Genomic DNA, 22,073 nt, shown 5'->3' with positions numbered 1-22,073 from the left:
GGTGGGCGGGCGGGGCGACTGAGCGGGAAGCACAAGGAGCGCGCTCCCGTGAACGCAGAAGGGAAGCGGGGGCGATGCGCGAGCACGCGCTGGGGAGAGAGGCCGGGAGGCGGAGTCTTAGGGCGACGGCAGGAAGAGGGCGCCCTGGAGCCGAGCGGGAGGCCGGCTGGGGGCGGGGCAGAGGGAGGGCGTCGACCCTAGGGGGCGGGGCGAGGCGAGGCGGGGACGCGCTTGCGGGGTGGGGAAGGCGGGGGCGCGGCTGTGGCGGGAGCGTCCCTGGTCTCCGCCCCTGTTTCCCACTCTCCTCCACCTCCTAGCCGGCGGGGCTCCGGAGAGGCGCCGCTTGTCGGTCCCCGGAGCCACCCGGCTGCCGCCGCCTCCGCCCTCCGCTCGCGGTGAACCCGTCAGTCCCCGCACCGTGCGCTCGTCCGTCTGGGCCATGGATGGGTAAGTACTCGAGGGCGCAGCGGTTGTGCGGGGCTGCGGTTGCCCCGCTTCCTTTCGGCTCTCGGCCGGACGCGCCACGGCCGGGGAGCCGGGCGCTGCGCCGGCGGCCGGGGGAGCGACCCCGGCCGAGTCCCGACGGCGGGGCTTCCGGGCGCCCGGAATCGCGGAGGGGCGGTCCGCCGCCCCCTCTTCTCCCCCGGCTGGGGCGCCCCCGTAATGTCCGCCCCTTCATATCCTCACACCCGGAAGCGGAGGAAAGCCGGGTGCAGCCGCCGGGTGCAGCCGCGGGGTGCCGGGGTCCGCCCTCCGCGCGCAGAGTCCGGGGAGCCCGGCCGGGCCTGCCGACACTTCCTCTCAGAAAATGGTGCGCTGCGCTGGGGGAGGCGGAGGCGGCGCTCGGGGCGGGCGTCCTCCCGCTTGGGGAGTTGCTGTTTACCGGTGAGGTGGGGCGAGCGTTGGCGCTTCCCCTGGTGGGGAGGCGAGTGGCCGCGGAGAGGCAGACGGCGAGTGCACGCGTCGGGGCACGTCTGGGCGGCGACCTGGTCCCGAAGCCAGGGCCCCCCGCGGCGTGTCGACGTGCGGGGGAACCCGCCGAGGTCTCCGGACCGGGTCTGCGAGCTGTGCTAAGACCTCTGTATACCGGGCGTCTGGACCTGGTGATCGTGGACCGCAGCCCCCACATACCCCCAAAAGAAACTTCGTGAATTTCTGCAATTTTCGGGAGCGTTCAGACGCTCTGAAAGTGAATGAGGTCCGTGGCCAAAATAAAAATATTCTGGATTCACGGATAGAAAAATTTCGCTGAGAACCCAGGGATATGGCGTGGAACCTGATAGATAATGTAATATTCAAAGAAACGACTAGATTAGGATCTTCGTGTATTAATTGTAGCATGTGCATATCAAGATTTAAAAAATATCTCCGGCTCTGTTAGAGCTTGCAAATCCACTATTCATTCTCATTATATATTTGAGTTTTTGTTTGGCCTTTTACTTGCTTTTGAGGACAACATATCTGTAACCCCCCTGGTTGTAGAATATGTGGAACTTGCGTAAACAGTAAAAGCCTTGTACATGTTACCATAGAGTTGATGACTGTTGCCATGCTGTGTAAAGACAATGGAATCTTCCAACAATTTTTGCCTTCGTTAGACTTCTTTTATCTACTTTCATAACGTTAAGTCTGTATGATATTTGGATTAACTCATTTGAATGCTAATTGCACTCTGCTGCAGATTTTAGAGTGCGGTTTTAGATTTCACTGATGGTTGTGATGTTCTATATTTTGTTTTAATTTAATTGAAGCGGTATTCGTTGTTTAATTGAAAGTTTTCTGAGGACATTGTTGAGAACTCATTTCACATCACCTGCTTCGGTTACACTTTATATGTGTGCAAAGTTTTGCTGCTTTAATTTGTGTGATTATGCCAACATTTCAGTTCAGAAAGATTGTGAAATTAGCGTCTCACTGTGTGTAGTGCGTTGTGGTTAGACAGTTTGACTTGAGCCATGGAAGCAAGCTAGCTTTTTTGTATTGGAAAATTGATAGTGTGATAGTGATGACAAAAGACTCCACTTACGCATCTTGACTATTAAACTCTTGGGTAACTGAGAAGTGCAAACTTACTCTTTTGGATAGTTTAATAACTCTTCACCCTATACGTGGCTTTAAAGCTAGGAATGAGTCTTTTGGTTTGTATACGTGGGGCAGTGAGACATTCTGGAAATTAAGTCCAGGACCTATACAGTCTTATTTTCTGTGCAGTGTTATTTGTCGCATTTAAATTTCAGACAAATGAATTGCAAGTTTCCAGAGTTTATAAGAAAAAATTAAAAATCGACATGGTTATTGTTTATTTTTTTACATGGTTATTGTTTAAAACAAATTTGCATCATTGAACAATCCAGATTCATAATTTTTTTTTTACTTTTATTAAGTAATGGCATTATAGGATATTAACAATATATAGAATTTAGTTAGAGCTTTCTTTTAGGTGATATGAAGGCAGACTGTAATTGAAGATTGTTTTGGTGTGAGAAAAGATGGATTTCTGTTTGGAGAACTTTATAGGAGTTTTTACACCTTGGGGTTAAGGGATGTGGTTTTGAACCCAGTGACTGCTTTCTGGAGGCTAACTAACTTTCTGCATTTTCCCACAGCCTGAAAAGATCCTTTTTCATTATTTTGGATAGTTCAAAAAGAAATATCAATCCACCAGTCAATATATCTTTCTAGTTCTTCCTCAAATCCCAACTGTCGTGTGTGTGTGTGTGTGTGTGTGTACGTGTTCATTTCCTCCTGAGATAATTTATACTTAAACACAGTTTTGATGTGGTAGAGTTTTTTTAAAAAGCAGATCTTGAAAAAAAAGAAAAAATAAAAAGCACATCTTGAAAATTTTCAGGTCTGAAATTTAATATTTGCATTTATTTTAGTTCTGAGAGACTATCTTAGTTGTATTTTGGTGAGCTGTTTTGGGTGGTAAATGGAAATTTGCAAGATACCTTCTATTTCTGTAAAAGCCACTCAACTAGTTTTGTTTTATTTAAAGTTTTAAAACACGGTAATTCAGACCAGTGATTTAAAAGAATGAACTTTGGCAATTTTAAGTTTTGATTTGGATTTGTTAAATAGAGGTAAATAGATAAACACATGTTAGTCATTTTATTGAAGCAGCTGTATTTTAATAAATGCTAAAAGAATTGGACTTACTTTTTATTTCTTAAATTGTGGTTGAAGCTTTGCTTTATACTCTGCTAGACTGTCCCATCACTTTCCTTTGTATTAACATTTCACAATTCATCACATTCTTATTTTTATTAATTTTTATTATTATAATGCTTTTCCTTTTTTTCTTTAATCTTATTATCTCTGTCTTTGAAAAACTTGTTCTCTAACTTTGTTTCCCATTTTCTCTTTTTACTTTTTCCATACAGTGTTGTTACAGATCTTATAGCAGTCGGTTTAAAGGTAGGACTCTTTTACTATCCTTTCATAAGCTTTTTAAAATCTTTGTTTTGGCATTTTTTTTCCCCAGTGGTGATAATCATCTCATCTGTTCATAAAATTATGTTTTACTGTGTGATAATAATCTTTCATTTTTATCTAGCCCCAAAATAAGTGGATCTGTAGCTGATTTTGGATTTTACATAATTATATAGATTTTGGATTTTACATACAACATTATCTTGTATGACTAAAATGAAAGTTAGCCCAAAGTTACTTTTACTTTCTTACAAAATACTTTACTTTTACTTTTTACAAAGTTTTTACTTGAATTATCAGAGTTCATTTATTTGATTTTGTTTTGTTTTACGAGTTAAGATGTAGTCTAGACTGTATTTCCCTATCATGTTTGTTCTTCTATTTTCTCTTGGTTGTATTTATGAGAAATAAAATAGTAATAGCAGCTAAAGTTTCTTCAATTCCTAGTATGTGTCAGCTGCTTTACACATATTTCACTAATTATGATAGTTTTTCAAGGTAGGTATTAAAAATTCCCATTTTATTTTATTTTAAAGATTTTACTTATTTGACAGAGAGACAAAGCGAGAGAGGGAACACGAGTAGGGGGAGTGGGAGAGGGAGAAGCAGGCTTTCTGCTGAGCAGGGATTCTGATGTGGGACTCTATCCCAGGACCCTGGGATCATGGCCTGAGCTGAAGGCAGATGCTTAACGACTGAGCCACCCAGGCACCCCAATAAATTCCCATTTTATTTTATTTTATTTTATTTAAATATTTTATTTATTTATTTGACAGATAGAGATCACAAGTAGGTAGACAGGCAGGCAGAGAGAGAGGAGGAAGCAGGCTCCCTGCTGAGCAGAGAGCCCGATGCGGGACTGGATCCCAGGACCCTGAGATCGTGACCTGAGCCGAAGGCAGAGGCTTAATGCACTGAGCCACCCAGGTGCCCCAAATTCCCATTTTAGAGATGTAAAAATAGGTGCAGAGAGTTTGTTTTCAAGGTGTTATGCACCAGAGTTCAAACCCATGTCTTCCTGGTTCCAAAGCCTGACTTTTTTTTTTTTTTTTTTTTTTAAATAATAAGGGTTCTGTCTAGAAAGTGAACAGGAGATCTGGATAATTAATATTTTACAGTAATAACTCTTCTAAGTCACATTAGTTTTATCAGTTTTCTCATTTATTGAATTCTAAAATACAAATCAAGTAAACAATATTCACCAATATGAGGCTTTTAAAATATAAACGGGTGTGTTAAGGTTTCCTTTAGCAATTTGATATTTGATGTACCCGAGTTAGGAATCTAGTTCTAGATGCCACTTATGGTTTGGATTACTTCAGAAAACAAAAATAAATAATTTGTGTTTATATTATATGTATTTTGTATACGGTTGTTTCACCACTTTCTGTCTTCCTGTATCTCTTCTTCATCTCTTCTTGCACTTGTAGCAATTTCAGCACTTCCACATTTGCAGTTACTGGATGTGGTGGCGGTGCTCTTATTCTTAAAATACCATAAAAAATAAGCATAATACCATATGAAACTAACAATAGGATTCTTAACATTAACATAATAGGGAACCACTGCTTATACTGTCTTTTGAGGTTGGGTGGAGTTAGCTTGCTTTGGCAAACTTTGAACATATTTTATGAATTGAAAATAAATGAAGGAATCTCTTTAGTGAGATATGCTTTTCTTCTTCTTTTTTTTTTTTTTTCACAGATACGTAAGTTACTTTCTCTTTTGGGAATGACACTAAGAGATTAGAAACTGCAGGCTCATATCTAGGACCACTTTTGGTGACTCTATAGGTGCCTGTGAGGGAAAGGATATCTAAAGTGAATGTTGGGGTGCCTAGGCGGCTCAGTTGGTTAAGTGACTGCCTTCAGCTCAGGTCCTGGGATCGAGTCCCACATCAGGCTCCCAGCTCTATGGGGAGTCTGCTTCTCCCTCTGACCTCCCCTCTCATGCTCTCTCACTCTGTCTCTGTCTCTCTCTCTCTCAAATAAATAAGTAAAATCTTCAAAAATAAAAAACAGTGAATGTTGTTTGGTTTTAGCTGAAATGTGATTTGCGATTCTAAAGTTTATCTGGCATAAATGAATACATGAGACATTTAAAAAACTTAACCATTTTTGAGTAGAGACATTATGCTTGAAGGGATATTATGGCTTTTTTATTATGGGGGAAAATATATCTTAACGATAAATAAAAGAAAAAGATTAGACATGGCAACCAGGTTTGAATACATGATTTTGATTTCTTACTACCTGTTAAGTAGCAAGCACTTTGAAAACAAAGATCACATCCTGCTCTGAAGAGATCAGCTGACTTAGTTGTTTCACTAGGCATTCTGTATTTTTATAGACTTAAATATTGGAAATGGCAATAAATTACTCATTATATAGAATATTTTTCTTAAGATAGTTCTCCTTCTTTCTTGGATCCCATCCAGGGAGTTTAGTTACCAGGTAATAGGCTGATAAGGCTCATAATTCATCTAGATTATATAAACCAAAATAAGCAAATTTAAATAAGTCCTTTAAGAATGTCAGTTACTAAAAAAAAAAAAAAAAAAAAAAAGGAATGTCCGTTACCTTCCTCTGTTTGTTATCTGAATATGACAATACAACAAATAGTTTCAGCCAGTGGCAAAAGTGGATTTCAGGTTATGGTTCATAAGCTGCTTTCCCGGATTCAGAAAAATATGCATTTCATTTTTAAAGAATTAAACATATCCTTAAATATGAAATCCTTTATTTTAGGGGAAGAAAGCTGCATTATTTTTAGAGATGACTGATAATGAAAATATGTCAAGAACTTTTTTTTTTTTTTTTTTTTTTAAAGATTTTATTTATTTATTTGACAGAGAGAGATCACAAGTAGACAGAGAGGCAGGCAGAGAGAGAGAGGGAAGCAGGCTCCCCGCTGAGCAGAGAGCCCGATGCGGGCCTCGATCCCAGGACCCCGAGATCATGACCTGAGCCGAAGGCAGCGGCTTAACCCACTGAGCCACCCAGGCGCCCTCAAGAACTTTATTATACCAGAGTGTCTGGGTGGCTCAGTTGGTTAAAGGATCTGCCTTTAGCTTGGGTCTTAATCCCAGGGTCCTGGGATCGAGTCCTGCATTGGGCTCCCTGAAACAGGGAGCCTGTTTCTCCCTCTGCCTCTGCCTCTCTGTTTCTCAAGAATGAATAAATAAAATCTTAAAAAAAATTTTTTTTATTATACTGGATAAATCAGACTGTCAGCATTGTGGGTAACATAGCTTTTTGTGTGTGTACCTAAGTATATTTTAAATTTACAGCTTATATTTTATTTACTAACTAGTTTATCTGAAACTCAAGTATTTCCCGTATTTTTGGTTATTTTCCCAAAGTACTATAATCGTTATTAAAGCAAATGATTTTTGGGCACCTGGGTGTCTCAGGCCATTGAGTCTGACTTTGGCTCACCCAGGTCATGGTCTTCAGGGTTTTGAGATTGAACTCCCTGTTGGGCTCCCCAGCAGTGAGTCTGCTTCTCCCTCTCCCTCTTCCCCTGCTCATTCTCTATTTCTTCTCTCTCTCTCTCTCTTGAGCTGGGGAAGGGGGAGACCAGAGGAGGAGGGAGAGAAGCCGACTCTCTGCTGAGCTGGGAGGCTGATGCTGCTCAGTCTCAGGATGGAGAGATCATGACCTGAGTCAAAATCAAGAATTGGCCACTTATCCGACAGGCACCCGCTCCCCTAAAACCTGATCTTTTTAAAATGATGATACTCCATATGTTTTTCTGAGTAGTCTTCCTATTTTAAATGATTAGATGAGTATAGAAAAACTCACGTTTAGTGGACTAAAATTGGCTTCTAATAAGTACCGCCCTGTCAGTATAAAGGAGAGAGCAATATAACAAATTTAAATTAATTTTGAAGATTCATTTTTTATTTGCTTGACCAGAGCTTAGCAAACTCCAGGCTGTGGACCAAATCCAGCTTGCCACCTGTTTTGTAAATAATTTTGTTGGAACCGAGCCATGCTAATTCCATATTGTCTGGTGACTTTCACAATAGAATGGTAGAATTGAATAGTTGAAGCAGTTATCATATGACCACGAAGCCTAAAATATTTACTTTCTGGCCCTTTTTAGAAAATGCTTGCCTGCTGCTGTGCTTGAGCTGTACAAAATATGGAAGGCCTTTGGTGGAATTTTTTTTTAAATTGGGCTGTAATTTACATAGAGTGAAGGGTACACAGTGCAAGGGTACACAGTGTGTACTCAAGGGTACACAGTGTGTACTCAAGGGTACACAGTGCAATAAATTTTAACAAATGTATCCACCTGTGTTTCCTCCTCCCCAGTCAAGGCACTAGAATATCACCCTAAAATATTCTTTGTTGTCTTTTTCCAGACTCATTCTAGGCAACTGTTCTGATTTCTATCATTGTAGATTATTTTTTCCTGTTTCTGAACTTAAATGGAATAAAATATTTACACATCATATACACAGCTCTTTGATGTCTGACTTCTCTTACTCAGCAAAATGATTATTTGTTTATAGATTTATTTATTGGGGGGGATGGGCAGAAGGAACCAGAGAAAGAGTCCTTAGCAGACTCTGCATGGTCTCTGCCCCATCTCATCACCCTGAGATCACCATCTGAGCTAAAACCAAGAGTCGGTTGCTCAGCTGGTCCCTCAACCGACGGACTGAGCCAGCCAAGCGCCCCTCAGCAAAATGATTTTTAGCTTCAGCCATGTTGCATGTATCAGTGGTTGATTATTTTTATTTCTGAGAATATTCCATTATGTGAACATATTACAGTATTTAAAAATCTGTTCTTGGGGCGCCTGGTGGCTCAGTGCGTGAAGCGTCTGCCTTTGGCTCAGGTTGCGATCACAGGGTCCTGGGATCGAGCCCTGCATCGGGGTCTCTGCTTGGCGGGGAGCCTGCTTCTCCCTCCCTCTCTGCCTACTTGTAATCTCTCTCCTCTCTCTCTGTCAAATAAATAAATAAAATCTTTAAAAAAAAGTCTGTTCTCATGTTGGTAGATGTTTGGGTTCTTTTTAGATTTGGGCTATTCTGAATAAAGCTGCTATGATCATTTGTTTATGTCTTTGAGTAGATGTATGTTTCATTCTACACCATACCTAAGAATAAAATTAGATAATGTGTATGTTTAAATTTGTAAGAGACTGTCAAACTATTTTCTTTTAAATGTTGTACCACTTTATACTCTTAACTAGCTTTGTATTAGAGTTTAGGTTGCCCACATCCTTGTTTACATGTGCATTTTGCCAGTCTTCACTTTTATCCATTCTAGTGGGTTTAACCAGAATTGCTAACGGTATCTCATTATACTTTTAATTTACACTGACCGCATAACTGGTGGTGGCACTTACCTTTTTGCATATTTCTACCCGTTCGTGTGTTTTTAGCCATTCACATATCTTTGTGACTGTCTGTTTTTTTTTTTTTAAAGATTTTATTTATTTGTTGGACACAGAGAGAGATCACAAGTAGGCAGAAAGGCAGGCAGAGGGGGAGGGGGAAGCAGGGTCCCTGCCAAGCAGAGAGCCCGGTGCGGGGGCTCTATCCCAGGACCCTGAGATCAAGACCTGAGCTGAAGGCAGAGGCTTAACCCACTGAGCCACCCAAGTGCCCCAGTCTATCAAGTTTTTTACCTTTTTTTTTTTTTTTTTTTTAAAGATTTGGTTTATTGGGGTGCCTGGGTGGTTCAGTTGGTTGAATGGCTGCCTTCGGCTTGGGTCGTGGTCCTGTGGTCCTGGGACTGAGCCTTACTTCGGGCTCCCTGTTTACCAGGGAGTCTGCTTCTCCCTCTGCCTCTGTCCCCTGCCCCATGCTCTCGCAAATAAATAAAATATTAAAAAAGAAAAGATTTATTTATTTTTAGGAAGAGAGAGGGAGGGAGGGAGGAAGAGAGGACATGGGGAGAGGAGCTGAGGGAGAGTCTTAAGCAGACTAGCTCTGAATACAGAGCATGTGGGGCTTGATCTCAGGACCCTAAGATCATGACCTGAGCCAAAACAGAGTTGGGTGCTTAAGCAGGTGCCCTTTTTACCTACTTTAAAAAGAAATTTAACTTTAATTTTTAATTTTTTAAAGATTTTAATTGAGAGAGAGAGAGGAAAGAGCATATGAACAGTAGGGAGGGGCAGAAGGGGAAGCCGACTTTCCATTGAGCAGGGAGCCCCACACAGGTCTTGATCCCAGCCAGGAACCTGAAATTATTATTATTTTTTTTAACGTATAATGTATTATTTATTTCAGTGGTACAGGTCCGTGATTCATCAGTCTTAACACAATTCACAGCACTCACTATAGCACATACCCTTTCCAGTGTCTATCACCCAGACACTCCATCCCTCCCACTCCACTCCAGCAACTCTCAGTTGTTTTCCCGAGATTAAGAGTCTTTTATATTTTGTCTCTCTCTCTGGTTTCATCTTGTTTCATTTTCCCTCCCTTCCCCTATGATCCTCCATCTCCTTTCTCAAATTCCTCATATCAGTGAGATCATATGATAACTGTCTTTCTGTGATTGACTTATTTCGCTTAGCATAATACTCTCTAGTTCCATCTGCATCCTTGCAAATGGCAAGATTTCATTTTTTGATGGCTGCATAATATTCCTGTGTGTGTGTACACCACATCTTGTTTATCCATTCATGTGTTGATGGACACATCTAGGCTCTTTCCATAGTTTGGCTATTGTGGACCAGGACCTTGAAATTATGACTCGAGCTGAAGGCAGACACTGACTGACTGAGCCACTCAGGTACCCCTACCTATTTTTTTTAAAAATAGATTTCTTGCTATTCTTGCCTGCCTGGCAGGCTCATTCGGAAGAGCCTGTGACTCTTGATTGATCTCAGGGTGGTGAGTTCCAGCTCTGCATTGGGTGTATAGGTTACTTAAATAAATAATTAGATGAAAAACTGGGGAAAAAAAAGATGGGTTCCTGTAGATAGCATATAGTAAGACTGTTTTTTAAAAACTATTTTAGGATTTTATTTATTTAAAGGGTTTTATTTATTTGTCAGAGAGCAAGAGAGAGAGAGAAAGAACTCTCACAAGTAGGGGGAGCAGCAGGCAGAGGGAGAAGCAGGCTTCCCGCTGAGCGCGGACGCCCGCTCCTCCCCCTTCCCCGCCAAGGTGGGACTCCAGGGATCATGACCTGGATCATGAGCTGAAGGCAGATGCTCAACTGACTGCACCACTGAGGCATCCCAGGATTGTTTTTTTAAAAAAAGCTTTTATTTATTTATTTGAAAGAATACAACAAGGTAGAGGAAGAGCGAATGAGAGCAAGCTGGAGCATGTTGGTAGAGGGGGCAGAGGGAGAAGAAGAAGCAGGTTCCTTGTTGAGCAGGGAGCTGACAGGACCCTGGGATCCTGAGCTGAGCCGAAAGCAGACAAAAGCCACCCAGGTGCCCCTAGTAAGGTGTTCTTTAAATCTTGTCTGACAGTCTGTCTTTTAATTGTATATCCCCGCACTTCAGGGGATGAATTAGTTGTGTTAATACCTACCTTATCCATAATTGTTTTCTATTGTTAAAAAACAAAATCAGGGGCGCCTGGGTGGCTCAGTGGGTTAAGCCTCTGCCTTTGGCTCAGGTAATAATCCCAGAGTCCTGTGATCAAGCCCCTCATCCGGCTTTCTGCTACACAGGGAGCCTGCTTCCTCCTCTCTCTCTCTGCCTACTTGTGATCTCTGTCTGTCAAATAAATGAATAAAATCTTAAAAAAAAAAAAAAAAAACAAAGTCAGTCTAGTTAAATTTGAAGATCTAATTGGATTTCTTAAGTGATTCATGAATCAGGTAGCATCCCAGTGAATAAGAGGGGAGCTTCAGGTGTTGTACAACATAGGTTTTTAAAGGAAGGAAGGTGGGGCAAGAAGTTACTAGTGAAAGAAAAGAATTGTTTAGGCAAGATCACCTTCTTTTACAGGGGTCTTATTATGCAGATTACCTCATCTTCCTCTGGGGGATTGAGAGAGTGCTCTTTGACAGATTATTTTATTGAGGCTGATCAGAAAATTCTTGACTGACGGGTTAAGACAATTCTGGGGGAGGATGAAACTGCTAGTAGGTTAGGGATTAAGTCCAGATTTCATGATTTGTCTTAAGTGATGCCATTTTGGGCCTGTGGTTTTCTTTGTAACACTGTTCATTCACTTGTTCTTTGTTTTTATTTTCTTCATTCCATTTTTTTACCTTCCCTGGTTTTGATTTCATTTATCTCTCCTCTCAGCACATTATACTTATTTTAAATAGTTTTTTACTGGTTTCCCTATTCTAGTTATGTTTATAAGCTCCTCAAAGACTATTTAATTTTGATAAACTTCTTTTCCATGTTTTGGTTATGGCTTTTTGTTCTTGTCTAAGAACTCTGCTTATCCCAAAGGTAGAAAGATACTCTTTATTTGTTTTAAGAAGCCTCTACTTTGAACTTTTTAAAAGGTTAGGTCTGAGGTGAATCTCAGATTTGTTTTTGTGTGTCTTAGAGGTGCAGATTGACTTGTTTCCATAGGGTTATCAAGTTAGTTCTGCACCTTTTGTTAAAAAGGATTTCCTTTCTGTAATGAATTGTTTTGGTACCATTATTTGAAAATCAGCTCAACATTAGTGTCTGTTTATGCACAATGAATTTTTATCCATTATCTATTTATTATGTTAATATCACCCTGTTTTGAAAACAGTGGATTTATACAGTGCCTTAAGATCAAGATCTAGTGGGGCGCCTGGTTGGCTCAGTGGGTTGGGCTGCTGCCTTCAGCTCGGGTCGTGATCTCAGGGTCCTGGGATCGAGTCCCACATCGGGCTCTCTGCTCAGCGGGGAGCCTGCTTCCCTCTCTCAGTCTCTCTCTGCCTGCCTGTCTGCCTACTTGTGATCTCTGTCTGTCAAATAAATAAATAAAATCTTAAAAAAAAAAAAAGATCAAGATCTAGCGTAGGTCCTCCAACTTTGTTATTCTTTATCAATATTGTTTTAGTTATACTAAGTCATTTGTATTTTCCTTGAAAGTTTACAATCAGCTCATCAGTTTCTGTCTAGAAGCTGGGATGAGTTGGGTTGCATAGACTATATGGGTCAATTATGGAGAAATTGATGTTTCAGCCATAGTGAGTTTTGTAATTTGTGGAATAGAGTATATCAAATTTTTAGGTCTTCTGTAATTTCTTTTAGTGCTGCTTTGTAGTTCTCAGTGTTTACTGAAATAAACAGGTTTACATGTATATTTTAATCTGTGTACATATTATTTTTATGCATATATAACCTGTATATATTGTTTATATATTTATGTAAATATATGTAAAATATATATTTAACCTGTATATGTACATTATATATGTGTGTGTGTATATATATATATATATATATATTCGGTGTTTACTGAAATAAACAGGTTTACATGTATATTTTAACCTATGTAAACCTGAAATAAACAGGTTTACATGTGTGTGTGTGTGTGTGTGTGTATATATATATATATATATATATATATAAAAGATTTTATTTATATATTTGACACAGAGAGAGATGACAGTAGGCAGAGAGGCAGGCAGAGAGAGAGGAGGAAGCAGGCTCCCTGCTGAGCAGAGAGTCCAATGCAGAGCTCAGTCCCAGGACCCTGAGATCATGACCCGAGCTGAAGACAGAGGCTTTAACCCACTGAGCTACCCAGGCGCCCCTACATGTATATTTTAAATATATTCCTTTTTCCTTTTTATTGTAAGTTGTGTTCTTGTCAATATACAGAAATACTTTGCACATTTTGTTATTGTATTTTTTAATTGCTTAGGATTTTTTTATGTACATGATCATGTCATCTGTAAATATAGTTTCATTTCTTATGATTTTTTTTCATGCCTTAATCTAAAATTTAAGACCTCCAGTGTAATGCTAAGTAGAGGTGACAACATGCTTGTCTTCTTCCTGCTCATAAGGGAAAGCAGTACATCTTCATTAGCTGTAGGTTTTTCTTAGATGCCTTGCTCCTGTTAAAACATTGCTTTCTGGGGCGCCTGGTGGCTCAGTGGGTTAATAAGCCTCTGCCTTCGGCTCAGGTCATGATCTCAGGGTCCTGGGATCGAGCCCCGCATTGGGCTCTTTGCTCAGTGAGGGGCCTGCTTCCCTCTCTGCCTGCCTGCTTCTCTGAGTGCTTGTGATCTCTGTCAAATACATAAATAATCTAAAAAAAAAAAAAGATTGTAGCTTTGTTTAAAAAAAAAAATTGCTTTCTGGGTGCTTGGGTGGCTCAGTTGGTCCAGCCATTATCTTCGGTTTGGGTCATGATCCTGGAGTCCTGGGATTGTGTCCCGCATAGGGCTCCCTGCTTGGCAGGAAGTCTGCTTCTCACTCTGACCCTCCCCCTTCTCATGCTCTCTCTCTTTCATTCTCTTTCTCTTTCAAATAAATAAGTAAAAACCTTTAAAAAATTGCTTTCTGTTCATTGTTTGCTGTTTTTTATTAACATGAATGGATGTTGGATTTGGATTGTTCAAGGTATTTGTGTATTGCAGCTAAATTGTTGAATATATGTGCATAAAATTGCTAATATTTCCTTATCTTATTAATCTCTAGGATCTGTAATGATTTTCATCTTTTAATTTCTGATATCAGTAATTCATGTTGTCTTTCTTTTTTTGCTAATTGGTCTAGCTAGAGGTTTTCAGTATGACTGATCTTTTTCAGAAGGCAATTTTTGGTTTCATTTATTTTCTCTTGTTTGATTTTTCTATTTCATCACTTTCACTCTGTTATTAAAATTTATTCTCTTACATCTTCTGTGGGTCAGGAATCTAGGTGTGGCTTAGCTGAGTCCTCTGACTTTGGGGCACTTACACAAGAGTGTTATCAAGGTATTGGTAGATGCTGCAGTTATCTTCTGTGGAAGAATCTGCTTCCAAGCTCGGTCATATAATTGGCCAGAGTCTGTTCCTCCAGAGCTGTTGACCTGAGGGCCTCACTTCCTCATTTGTTGTTGGTTAAAGGCCGGCCTAATTTACTCGCCGTGTGGGTCTCTCCATAGTGGAGCTTGCTTCAGCAACTTGTTTCTCCCAAGTAACCAATAGAGTAAGAGTTAAGCAGAAGTCAGTTTTTCGAAACCTAATCTGAGAGGGGCAACCTATCATTTTTGCTAAAGTATTCTGTTCTTAGAGGTATGTTGCTAGGTGTAGCCTACACTGAAGGGTAGGGTGTTATACTGGATGTGAATACTAGACAGTGGGGATCATCTTAAAGGTTTGCCTATTACTCCATAAGAGAGTACAGAGTGGTGTAGGGATAATATACATGTTCAGCTTTATGATAGTTCCAGTACTGATTGACAGTGTTTGAGAGTTACTATTATTATAATTCTCACCAACACTTGGTATTTTCACTCCATATATTTTTTTTTTACTTGATATATTTTTAATGTAATCATTTTAATGCTATAAATTTTCTTGTAAACACAGCTTTAGCCACATCCCAAAAGTTTGATTTATTGTTTTCATTTTTATTGAGAGTGAATAAAACTGCAAGAAAGTAGGAGATACGTCACTTAAATGAAATGTACAAATTCCTCAAAAGACAGAAAATATTAAGTGACCAAAACTGACATGAGTTAGAAAGTTTTCCTTTTCATAAAGTGTTTGTTTAAGATTAGTATTATTTGTTCCTTAAATCTTTGATAAAATTCAAGATAGCTATTTGTGGTAAAGTTTTAAATTATGAACTCAGGTTTTAAAAAATAGATCCTGTGTTAATTCAGATTTTAAATTTCTTTAGCTGTATCCCACAGATTTTCATATACTGGTGTGTGCAAGTGAGGGGGAGATGCAGAGGGAAAGAATCTCCAAGCAGACTCCCAGCTGAGCTAGGAGCTGGAGACAGGGCTGGATCTCACAACCCATGAGATCACCACCTGAGCGAAAGCTGAGAGTTGGATGCTTAACCGACTGAGCCACCCAGACACCCCTGTTATACTGGGTTTTTACTTTCACTCAGTTTAAAATATTTTCTTTTGTGATTTCTCCTGTGACCCATGGTTGTTTCTAAGTGTGTGGTTTAATTTGTAATATTTTAGGTTTTTCCAGATATCTTCATGTTACTCTTTTTTTGTGTGTGTGTGTTACTCTTTTTTAAGGTTACTTTGTATTGTATCATTTCAGTCTTTCTACATTTCCTGGAATTTGTTTTAATGTCAAGCATATAGTATGTATGAATGGTCTATATACATTTGAAAAGAGTGTATAGTCTACTTTTGTTAAGTGTATTGCCTTATAAATGTCAATAAAATAAGCTGTTTGAAAATTCAAGTCTTTTGGGTGCCTGGTTGGCTCAGTTAGTAGAGCGTCCAACTTTAGATCTTGGAGGCTGTGTGTTTGAGCCCCACGTTAGGTGTATAGATTACTTTAAAACAAAGAAAATTCAAGGAGCTCCTGGGTAGCTTGGTCGTTAAATATCTGCCTTCGGCTCAGGTCGTGATCCCAGGGTCCTGGGATTGAGCCCTGTGTTAGGCTCCCTGCTTGGCGGGAAGCCTGCTTCTCCCTCTGCCACTCCCCAGCTTGTATTCCCTCTCTGGCTATCTCTCCTCTCTCTCTGTGTCAAATAAATAAAATCTTGAAAAAAAAATTCAAGTTTTCTGATATATTTACTGATTTTCTTTTTGTTCTGTTAAGTACTGAAAGAGGAGAGAATTGGCATTTCCATCCATAATTACAGATTTTTTATTTCTTTGTAGTTATGTCAGTTCTTGCTTCATTGTGTAGAGTGTCCCTCACGTTGAATTTAATCCATTCCTTTGTGTCTCGATTTAGGTTGTGTGTTTTTGGCAGGAATACCCCAGAAATGATGTTTTTTTCTGAGTGTATTATATCAGAAGGCAAATGGTGTTGATTTGTTCTTACTTGTAGTGTTAATTTTGATACTTGGTTAAGGTTGCATTTGCTAGGTTTTCCACTGTAAATTTATTGTTTTTCCCTTGAAAGTTTGGTTGATCTAACTTGCAAAGCCATCTGGGCCTGGGTTGGGAGTAGAAGATGGGAAGTCTTTATTTATTGATTCAACATCTTTAACTCATATGGTTTAATTCAAGTTGTTTCCTCTCACAGTAATTTTGGAATTTTATATTTTTCTAGGAATGTATTCATTTGATTATTTATTTCATAAGTTTATTCTGTAGTTTATAATACTCATGTTAATTTTTAATCTCTGTAGCCTTTTATTCTTTTTTTTTTTTTTTTTTTTTTGTTCTGAATTGTTTCTTTTGTTCTTGATCTGTTATGCCAGAGGCCCAGGTATTGTTTTAAAAGAATCAGTTTTTGGTTTTTATGAATCTTTAAGAGATTTTCAGTTCTTGATTTCATGGTTTTCTGTTGTTTAAAATTTTTTCTTCTTTCATGTTTGTTTGGGTTTGTTCTCTTGCTACTTTCCTAACTTCTTTGAATTGGATAATTAATCCACTAATTTTTTAATTTCCTGTTTCAACTGTAAATTTATCTTAAGGAATTAAATTTGGAAACCACAAGTTTGTGTTTTCATTTCATTATATCAAGTATTTTTACAGTTTTCTTATAATTTAAAAAAAGTCCTTTTTAACTCAGGGTTGTTCACTGGTGTTAAAATTTTAGTTTCCAGACATTAGCTACTCTTTTGTTATTGTTTCTATTTTTATTGTAGAGTTTCTGTCCAGTGTATTCTTTTAGATTATATTGAGATCTTTTTTTTAGGAACTAATGCAGGAATTGGCAAACTATGACCCAAGGGCTAAATAGAGTTCACTGCCATCTGTTAAGCTTAAATGCTAAAATGGCTTTTACCCTTGCAAATAGTTAAAAAAAAAAAATACTGTATCTTGTGATAAGTGAAAATTAGATGAGATTTGAGTCTCAGCGTCTGTAAGTGACGTTTTATGGAAGACAGTCATGCTTATTCGTTTTCATATTGTCTGGTTGCTTTTGTATAGTTGTGGCAGAGACCGTATGTTCAGCAAAGCCTTAAATACTTAATATTTGGCCCTTTACAAATCAAGTTTGCCCACCTGACACAGTATCTTTTTTTGTAAGTGTGTTTTCTTAGTTGGATGTCTGTTTCTGTAGTCATTGGATCTATTAATTCAAGTTATTGATTGTATTTGTTTTTTTCTGGTCATATTTTATATGTTTGTTCTATTAGTTTGTAAGAGGCATGTATTAACATTTCAACTCAACTGTTGATTATCTTTTTTCCCTATTATATTTCATCATCATGATGATGACCCAGAATTTTAATTTTGGATTATACATACTTCTCATTTTCTTTAGGAAACAAAGGGCTTTTTTTTCTTTTTCTTTTTTTTAAAGATTTTATTTATTTATTTGACAGATAGAGATCACAAGTAGGCAGAGAGGCAGGCAGAGAGAGGGGGAAGCAGGCTCCCTGCTGAATAGAGAGCCCGCTGGGCTCCATCCCAGGACCCTGAGATCATGACCTGAGCCGAAGGCAGAGGCTTTAACCCACTGAGCCGCCCAGGCGCCCTGAGGTTTTAGCTTTGAGTCAAACTGTGGACGGGACATGAGTGAAGGAAGCCTACCATTCTCTTGTTGCAGGGCAGAATGTAGCAACTATAAGGATAAAAAATAAAAGTGAAGCTGGCAGAGGCAGGGAAGGAGAGCACAGATTATTTTTCCTAACAGTTTTGTCTTTCAAAATGGAGAAGTAAGAGGTGGTCAGATTGACAAAATAAACAATAAAATTATGAAGTTTAGTATTTAAGATTTAAAGGTTACTTATTTAATAATTAAAATTAATAGCATATATTTCAAACATTAAGAGGGCAAGAAAATAGAAAAGTTTAATAAGAGATACATTTTTAAGTTTTAATATTAGAGTTGGTGTTTTAAATTTTTAAATTTTTATTTTTCTAAAGACTTTATTTGAGACAGAGAACAAACTGGGGAGGGGCGGGGGGGAGAGAGAGAGAGAGAGAGAGAGAGAGAGAGGAGCAGATTCCCTGCTGGGCCGGAAGCCATTATGATGCAGGGCTTGATCCCAAGACCCTGAGATCATGACCAGAGCCCAAGGCAGATGCTGAACTGACTGAGCCACCCAGGCACCCTAAGTTGGTTTATTTTTAAAGTTGATAACTCAGAAGTAGTGGTGTAACCATATTATCTAGGGTTATAGGGACAACCATTACAAAGTCTGAGAACTATTTAAAGATTAGGATTGGGTGGAGGGATTTGCTTTATCATATAAACTTCTTTATAATAGTTGATATAGGGCATGTATTTGATGAAAGTAAAAATTCATAAATAAAAGTTAAGAGAACAGAGGTAGTTCAACAAAAAATAAGTTCAGTCATATGTATATAGGAGAAGTCTCATGTGCAGTGTTGCCCTTCTAGTCTTTCCCCCAAAGGTAATAATTTTATTAGCTTTTCATTTACTTTTCTGATACCGTTTATGCAAGTAAAGGCAAGTATACATCCCAGGACCCTGAGATCATGACCTGAGCCGAAGGCAGAGGCTTTAACCCACTGAGCCACCCAGGCGCCCCGAGGTTTTAGCTTTGAGTCAAACTGTGGACGGGACATGAGTGAAGGAAGCCTACCATTCTCTTCCTCTTCCAGTACAGAAGGCAGCATATTTATATACACTGCTCTTCACTTTAATTTTCTCAACAAAGCAGAAGGAATTTTCCTCAGAGTTTCCCCCTTTCTAATTTTTTAAGGAAGATTTTATTTATTTTATTTTATTTTATTTTATTTTATTTATTTTTTTTTTTTTTTAAAGATTTTATTTATTTATTTGTCAGAGAGTGAGCAAACACAAGCACAGGCAGACAGCGTGGAAGGCAGAGTCAGAGGGAGAAGCAGGCTCCCTGCGGAGCAAGGAGCCTGATGTGGGACTTGAACCCAGGACGCTGGGATCATGACCTGAGCCGAAGGCAGCTGCTTAACCAACTGAGCCACCCAGGCGTCCCGGAAGATTTTATTTATTTTAAAGTAATCTCTACACCCATTGTGGGGCTTGAGCTCAAAATCCTGAGATCAAGAGTCACGTGTTCTGCGTACTAAGCCAGCTAGGCATCCCATTCTAGTTTTTTTTAACAGCTGCAGAATATTTTGTGGATATAGAAGTTAATTCATTAGGTCCTCTGTTGGTGGACTCTTAAGTTATTTACAGTACTGTGCTATAATGAACAGTTCCTAATGACTAATCTTTATAGATATTTCCTGTATATGCAGGTGTATCTGTGAAGTAGAGTCTTGACATGGGATTGCTATATCAAATTTTAAATATGTTGCAGGTAAATAATACCAGAAACTCCATTGCAATAGTACTATTTTGCATGACTATGTTCTTGGTGAGATTATGCTGTTGAACTTTTGGATTTTTGCCAGTCTTACTGGTGAGAAATGTTATCTCGGTTTAAGGTTTTTTTTTTTTTTTTTTTTAAAGATTTTATTTATTTATTTGACAGAGAGAGACACAGCGAGAGAGGGAACACAAGAAGGGGAGCAGCAGAGGGAGAAGGAGAAGCAGGCAGGCTTCCTGCAAAGCAGGGAACCCAGTGCAGGGCTCTGTCCCAGGCCCCTGGGATCAGGACCTGAGCCCAAGGCAGATGCTTAACGACTGAGCCACCCAGGCGCCCCTAATGTTTTGTGTTTTAATATATGAGTGAGTGAGGTAGAGCGTATTTATATATCTTTAAGGGTGGTTGTATTCCCCTTTCTTTTGGGTGTTGGTTCTCGTCCTTTACTTATCTTTTAGCTCAGTCGGTCTTTCTTTTCAACTTAGAAGCTCTTTGTAAATTAGAGAGATAAATCCTTTGTCTACATGAATTGTACATAGTACTCCCTGTGTCGTTTGATCTGCTTATGAAGCTTTTTTTTGGCCATGTGGAGTCTTTTGATTTGAATTTTATGTATTAGTGTGTTTGCTTATTTTTAGTGTAACTGGATTTTGTTTTGTTTTAAATACTGGTATGATAGGGGTCCGTGGGTGGCTCGGTTAAGTGGCTGCCTTCAGCTCTGGTCATAATCCCAGGGTCCTGGGCTTGAGCCCTGCATCGGGTTCCCTGCTCAGCGGGGAGCCTGCTTCTCCCTCTCCCTCCATCTGCTGCTCCCCCTATTTGTGTCTGTCAAATAAATGGGTAGAATCTTTTGAAAAAACTAATAGTGTGATTATTTTTCATATTTAGATTTTTATTCATTTAGAGTTTATGCTGGTGTATGGTGTGTGTGTGTGAGATATGGGGTCAACTTTATCTTTTTCCAAATGGCTATCCAGTTTTCCAGATACCATTTATTATAAAGTCCAACTTCTCTAAATTGATGATAGATTTTAGTACTTTAGCTGTTGCAAAAGTAATGTGACCATAGGTATAAAACCTGGTCATTCTAATTGTCAGTTAACCTCTGAGAGAACAATAGACAAAGTGGGAGGGAATCTTCCTTCTAAATAATAATAGCTACTAAGTCCTTTATGTGTATTTTTGTGTGTAATCATCACAGCACTATGAGGAAGGTGTTTTTATTTTCCTCATCTCAGACATGGAAACAGGAGCAGAGAAAGCAAATAATTTATCCTTCATTTAGAAAGTAGTGGAGTCAGAACTTAAATCCAGAGAGAGATTCCATAGGCCTATGCTGTTTTAACACATTTAACTCTACAACACTGTGTCCAGTCTCTGATTGTATTGGAGGCAACAAACACAGAGTCTCCTATTTCTCCCTCTTTCAAATTTATTGCTAATGCTGCTGCAGCAGCAAAGGTTGTAGAGATGGAACCATAACTAAAGTGTGTCTGGGTTCCAGCCTTACCAGAGAGCTGCAAGAAAAGTTAAGATTAGTTTGACCATTTAGGATTGTCAATGTACAGAAAATAGTTAATGTAGCCAACTGGAGACTGCTGTCCTTAGGAAGGCTGTTTGTAAGTTGGTGCTTGGCTAGAGTCGCGGCTGGTAAACAGTTCCCTGCATTGATATGACTTGTCCTTAAATGATAAGAATGTCTTACTGTTCTTAGAGTGTTTGTGTAAATGATATGGTTTATACTTTCTGGGAGTCTGGAATTTGGGTACATGCTAGGCAGAGGGTATCTGGGTGACCAGCTCCCCATACAAACCCTGGGCAATGAATTTCTAATGACTTTCCCTGGTAAATAGCTTTCCACAAGTGTTAACCACAATTCATTGCTGGAGGAATTAAGTATGTGTGGCCTCACTGGGCGAGAATTCTTAGCTTGTACTTGGTGTCCCCCAGATTTTGCTCCATATACCTTTCTTCTTGCTTGCTTTGCCTTGTATCCTTCCATTGTAATGAGTCTTAGCTGTGAACACTTTATGCCAAGTCTTCTGAGTCCTTTTAGAGAATTACTGAACATGGAGTTGGTCTTGAGGCTAATTCTAGACATCGACATTAAAATGTTTGTTTTGATTTGGGCGATAGGGGTATGTATGTATATGTAGGTGGGAATTGGAGAGAGGGAGAAAATGAAGGATGTATATAGAATTTGAGATTTTTATAACTTTGGGGAGTTAGCAGTAACAGGAGCTGAGACTGACACCAGAGAAGAGTTTCCTCCTTTACATATAGAAGGAATACTGGCAGATTAACAGTGCTTTGTGCTCAGTCATTACTGCAGACAGGAACTTCATTCAGCCTCTGTTGCTAATGATGACCTGTGG

At 39.3% G+C, this 22,073-nt stretch overlaps 1 protein-coding gene across 6 annotated transcripts in view; it reads left to right on the top strand.

Annotated features, from left to right (window-relative positions):
* The first annotated feature begins 254 nt into the window (after positions 1-254).
* PTBP3 (polypyrimidine tract binding protein 3) overlaps positions 255-22,073 on the top strand; it is a 116,680-nt gene continuing 94,861 nt past the window's right edge. For 2 of the 6 annotated variants that reach the window (XM_045081710.1, XM_045081709.1), the window contains exons 1-2: positions 255-447; positions 3,384-3,417. In XM_045081710.1, coding sequence (XP_044937645.1) covers positions 440-447; positions 3,384-3,417 — 42 coding nt within the window. In that variant the 5' untranslated portion in view covers positions 255-439. Of the gene's footprint in view, positions 448-3,383; positions 3,418-22,073 lie in introns of those variants that run through there. The other 4 variants (XM_045081712.1, XM_045081711.1, XM_013053865.2 and 1 more) reach the window with 2 other exon arrangements.

Source organism: Mustela putorius, unplaced genomic scaffold (assembly GCF_011764305.1).
Source record: "Mustela putorius furo isolate JIRA1106 unplaced genomic scaffold, ASM1176430v1.1 tig00000580_pilon_pilon_pilon, whole genome shotgun sequence".
Classification (NCBI taxonomy): domain Eukaryota; kingdom Metazoa; phylum Chordata; class Mammalia; order Carnivora; family Mustelidae; genus Mustela; species Mustela putorius.
This window is presented reverse-complemented; position numbering and strand designations above follow the sequence as displayed.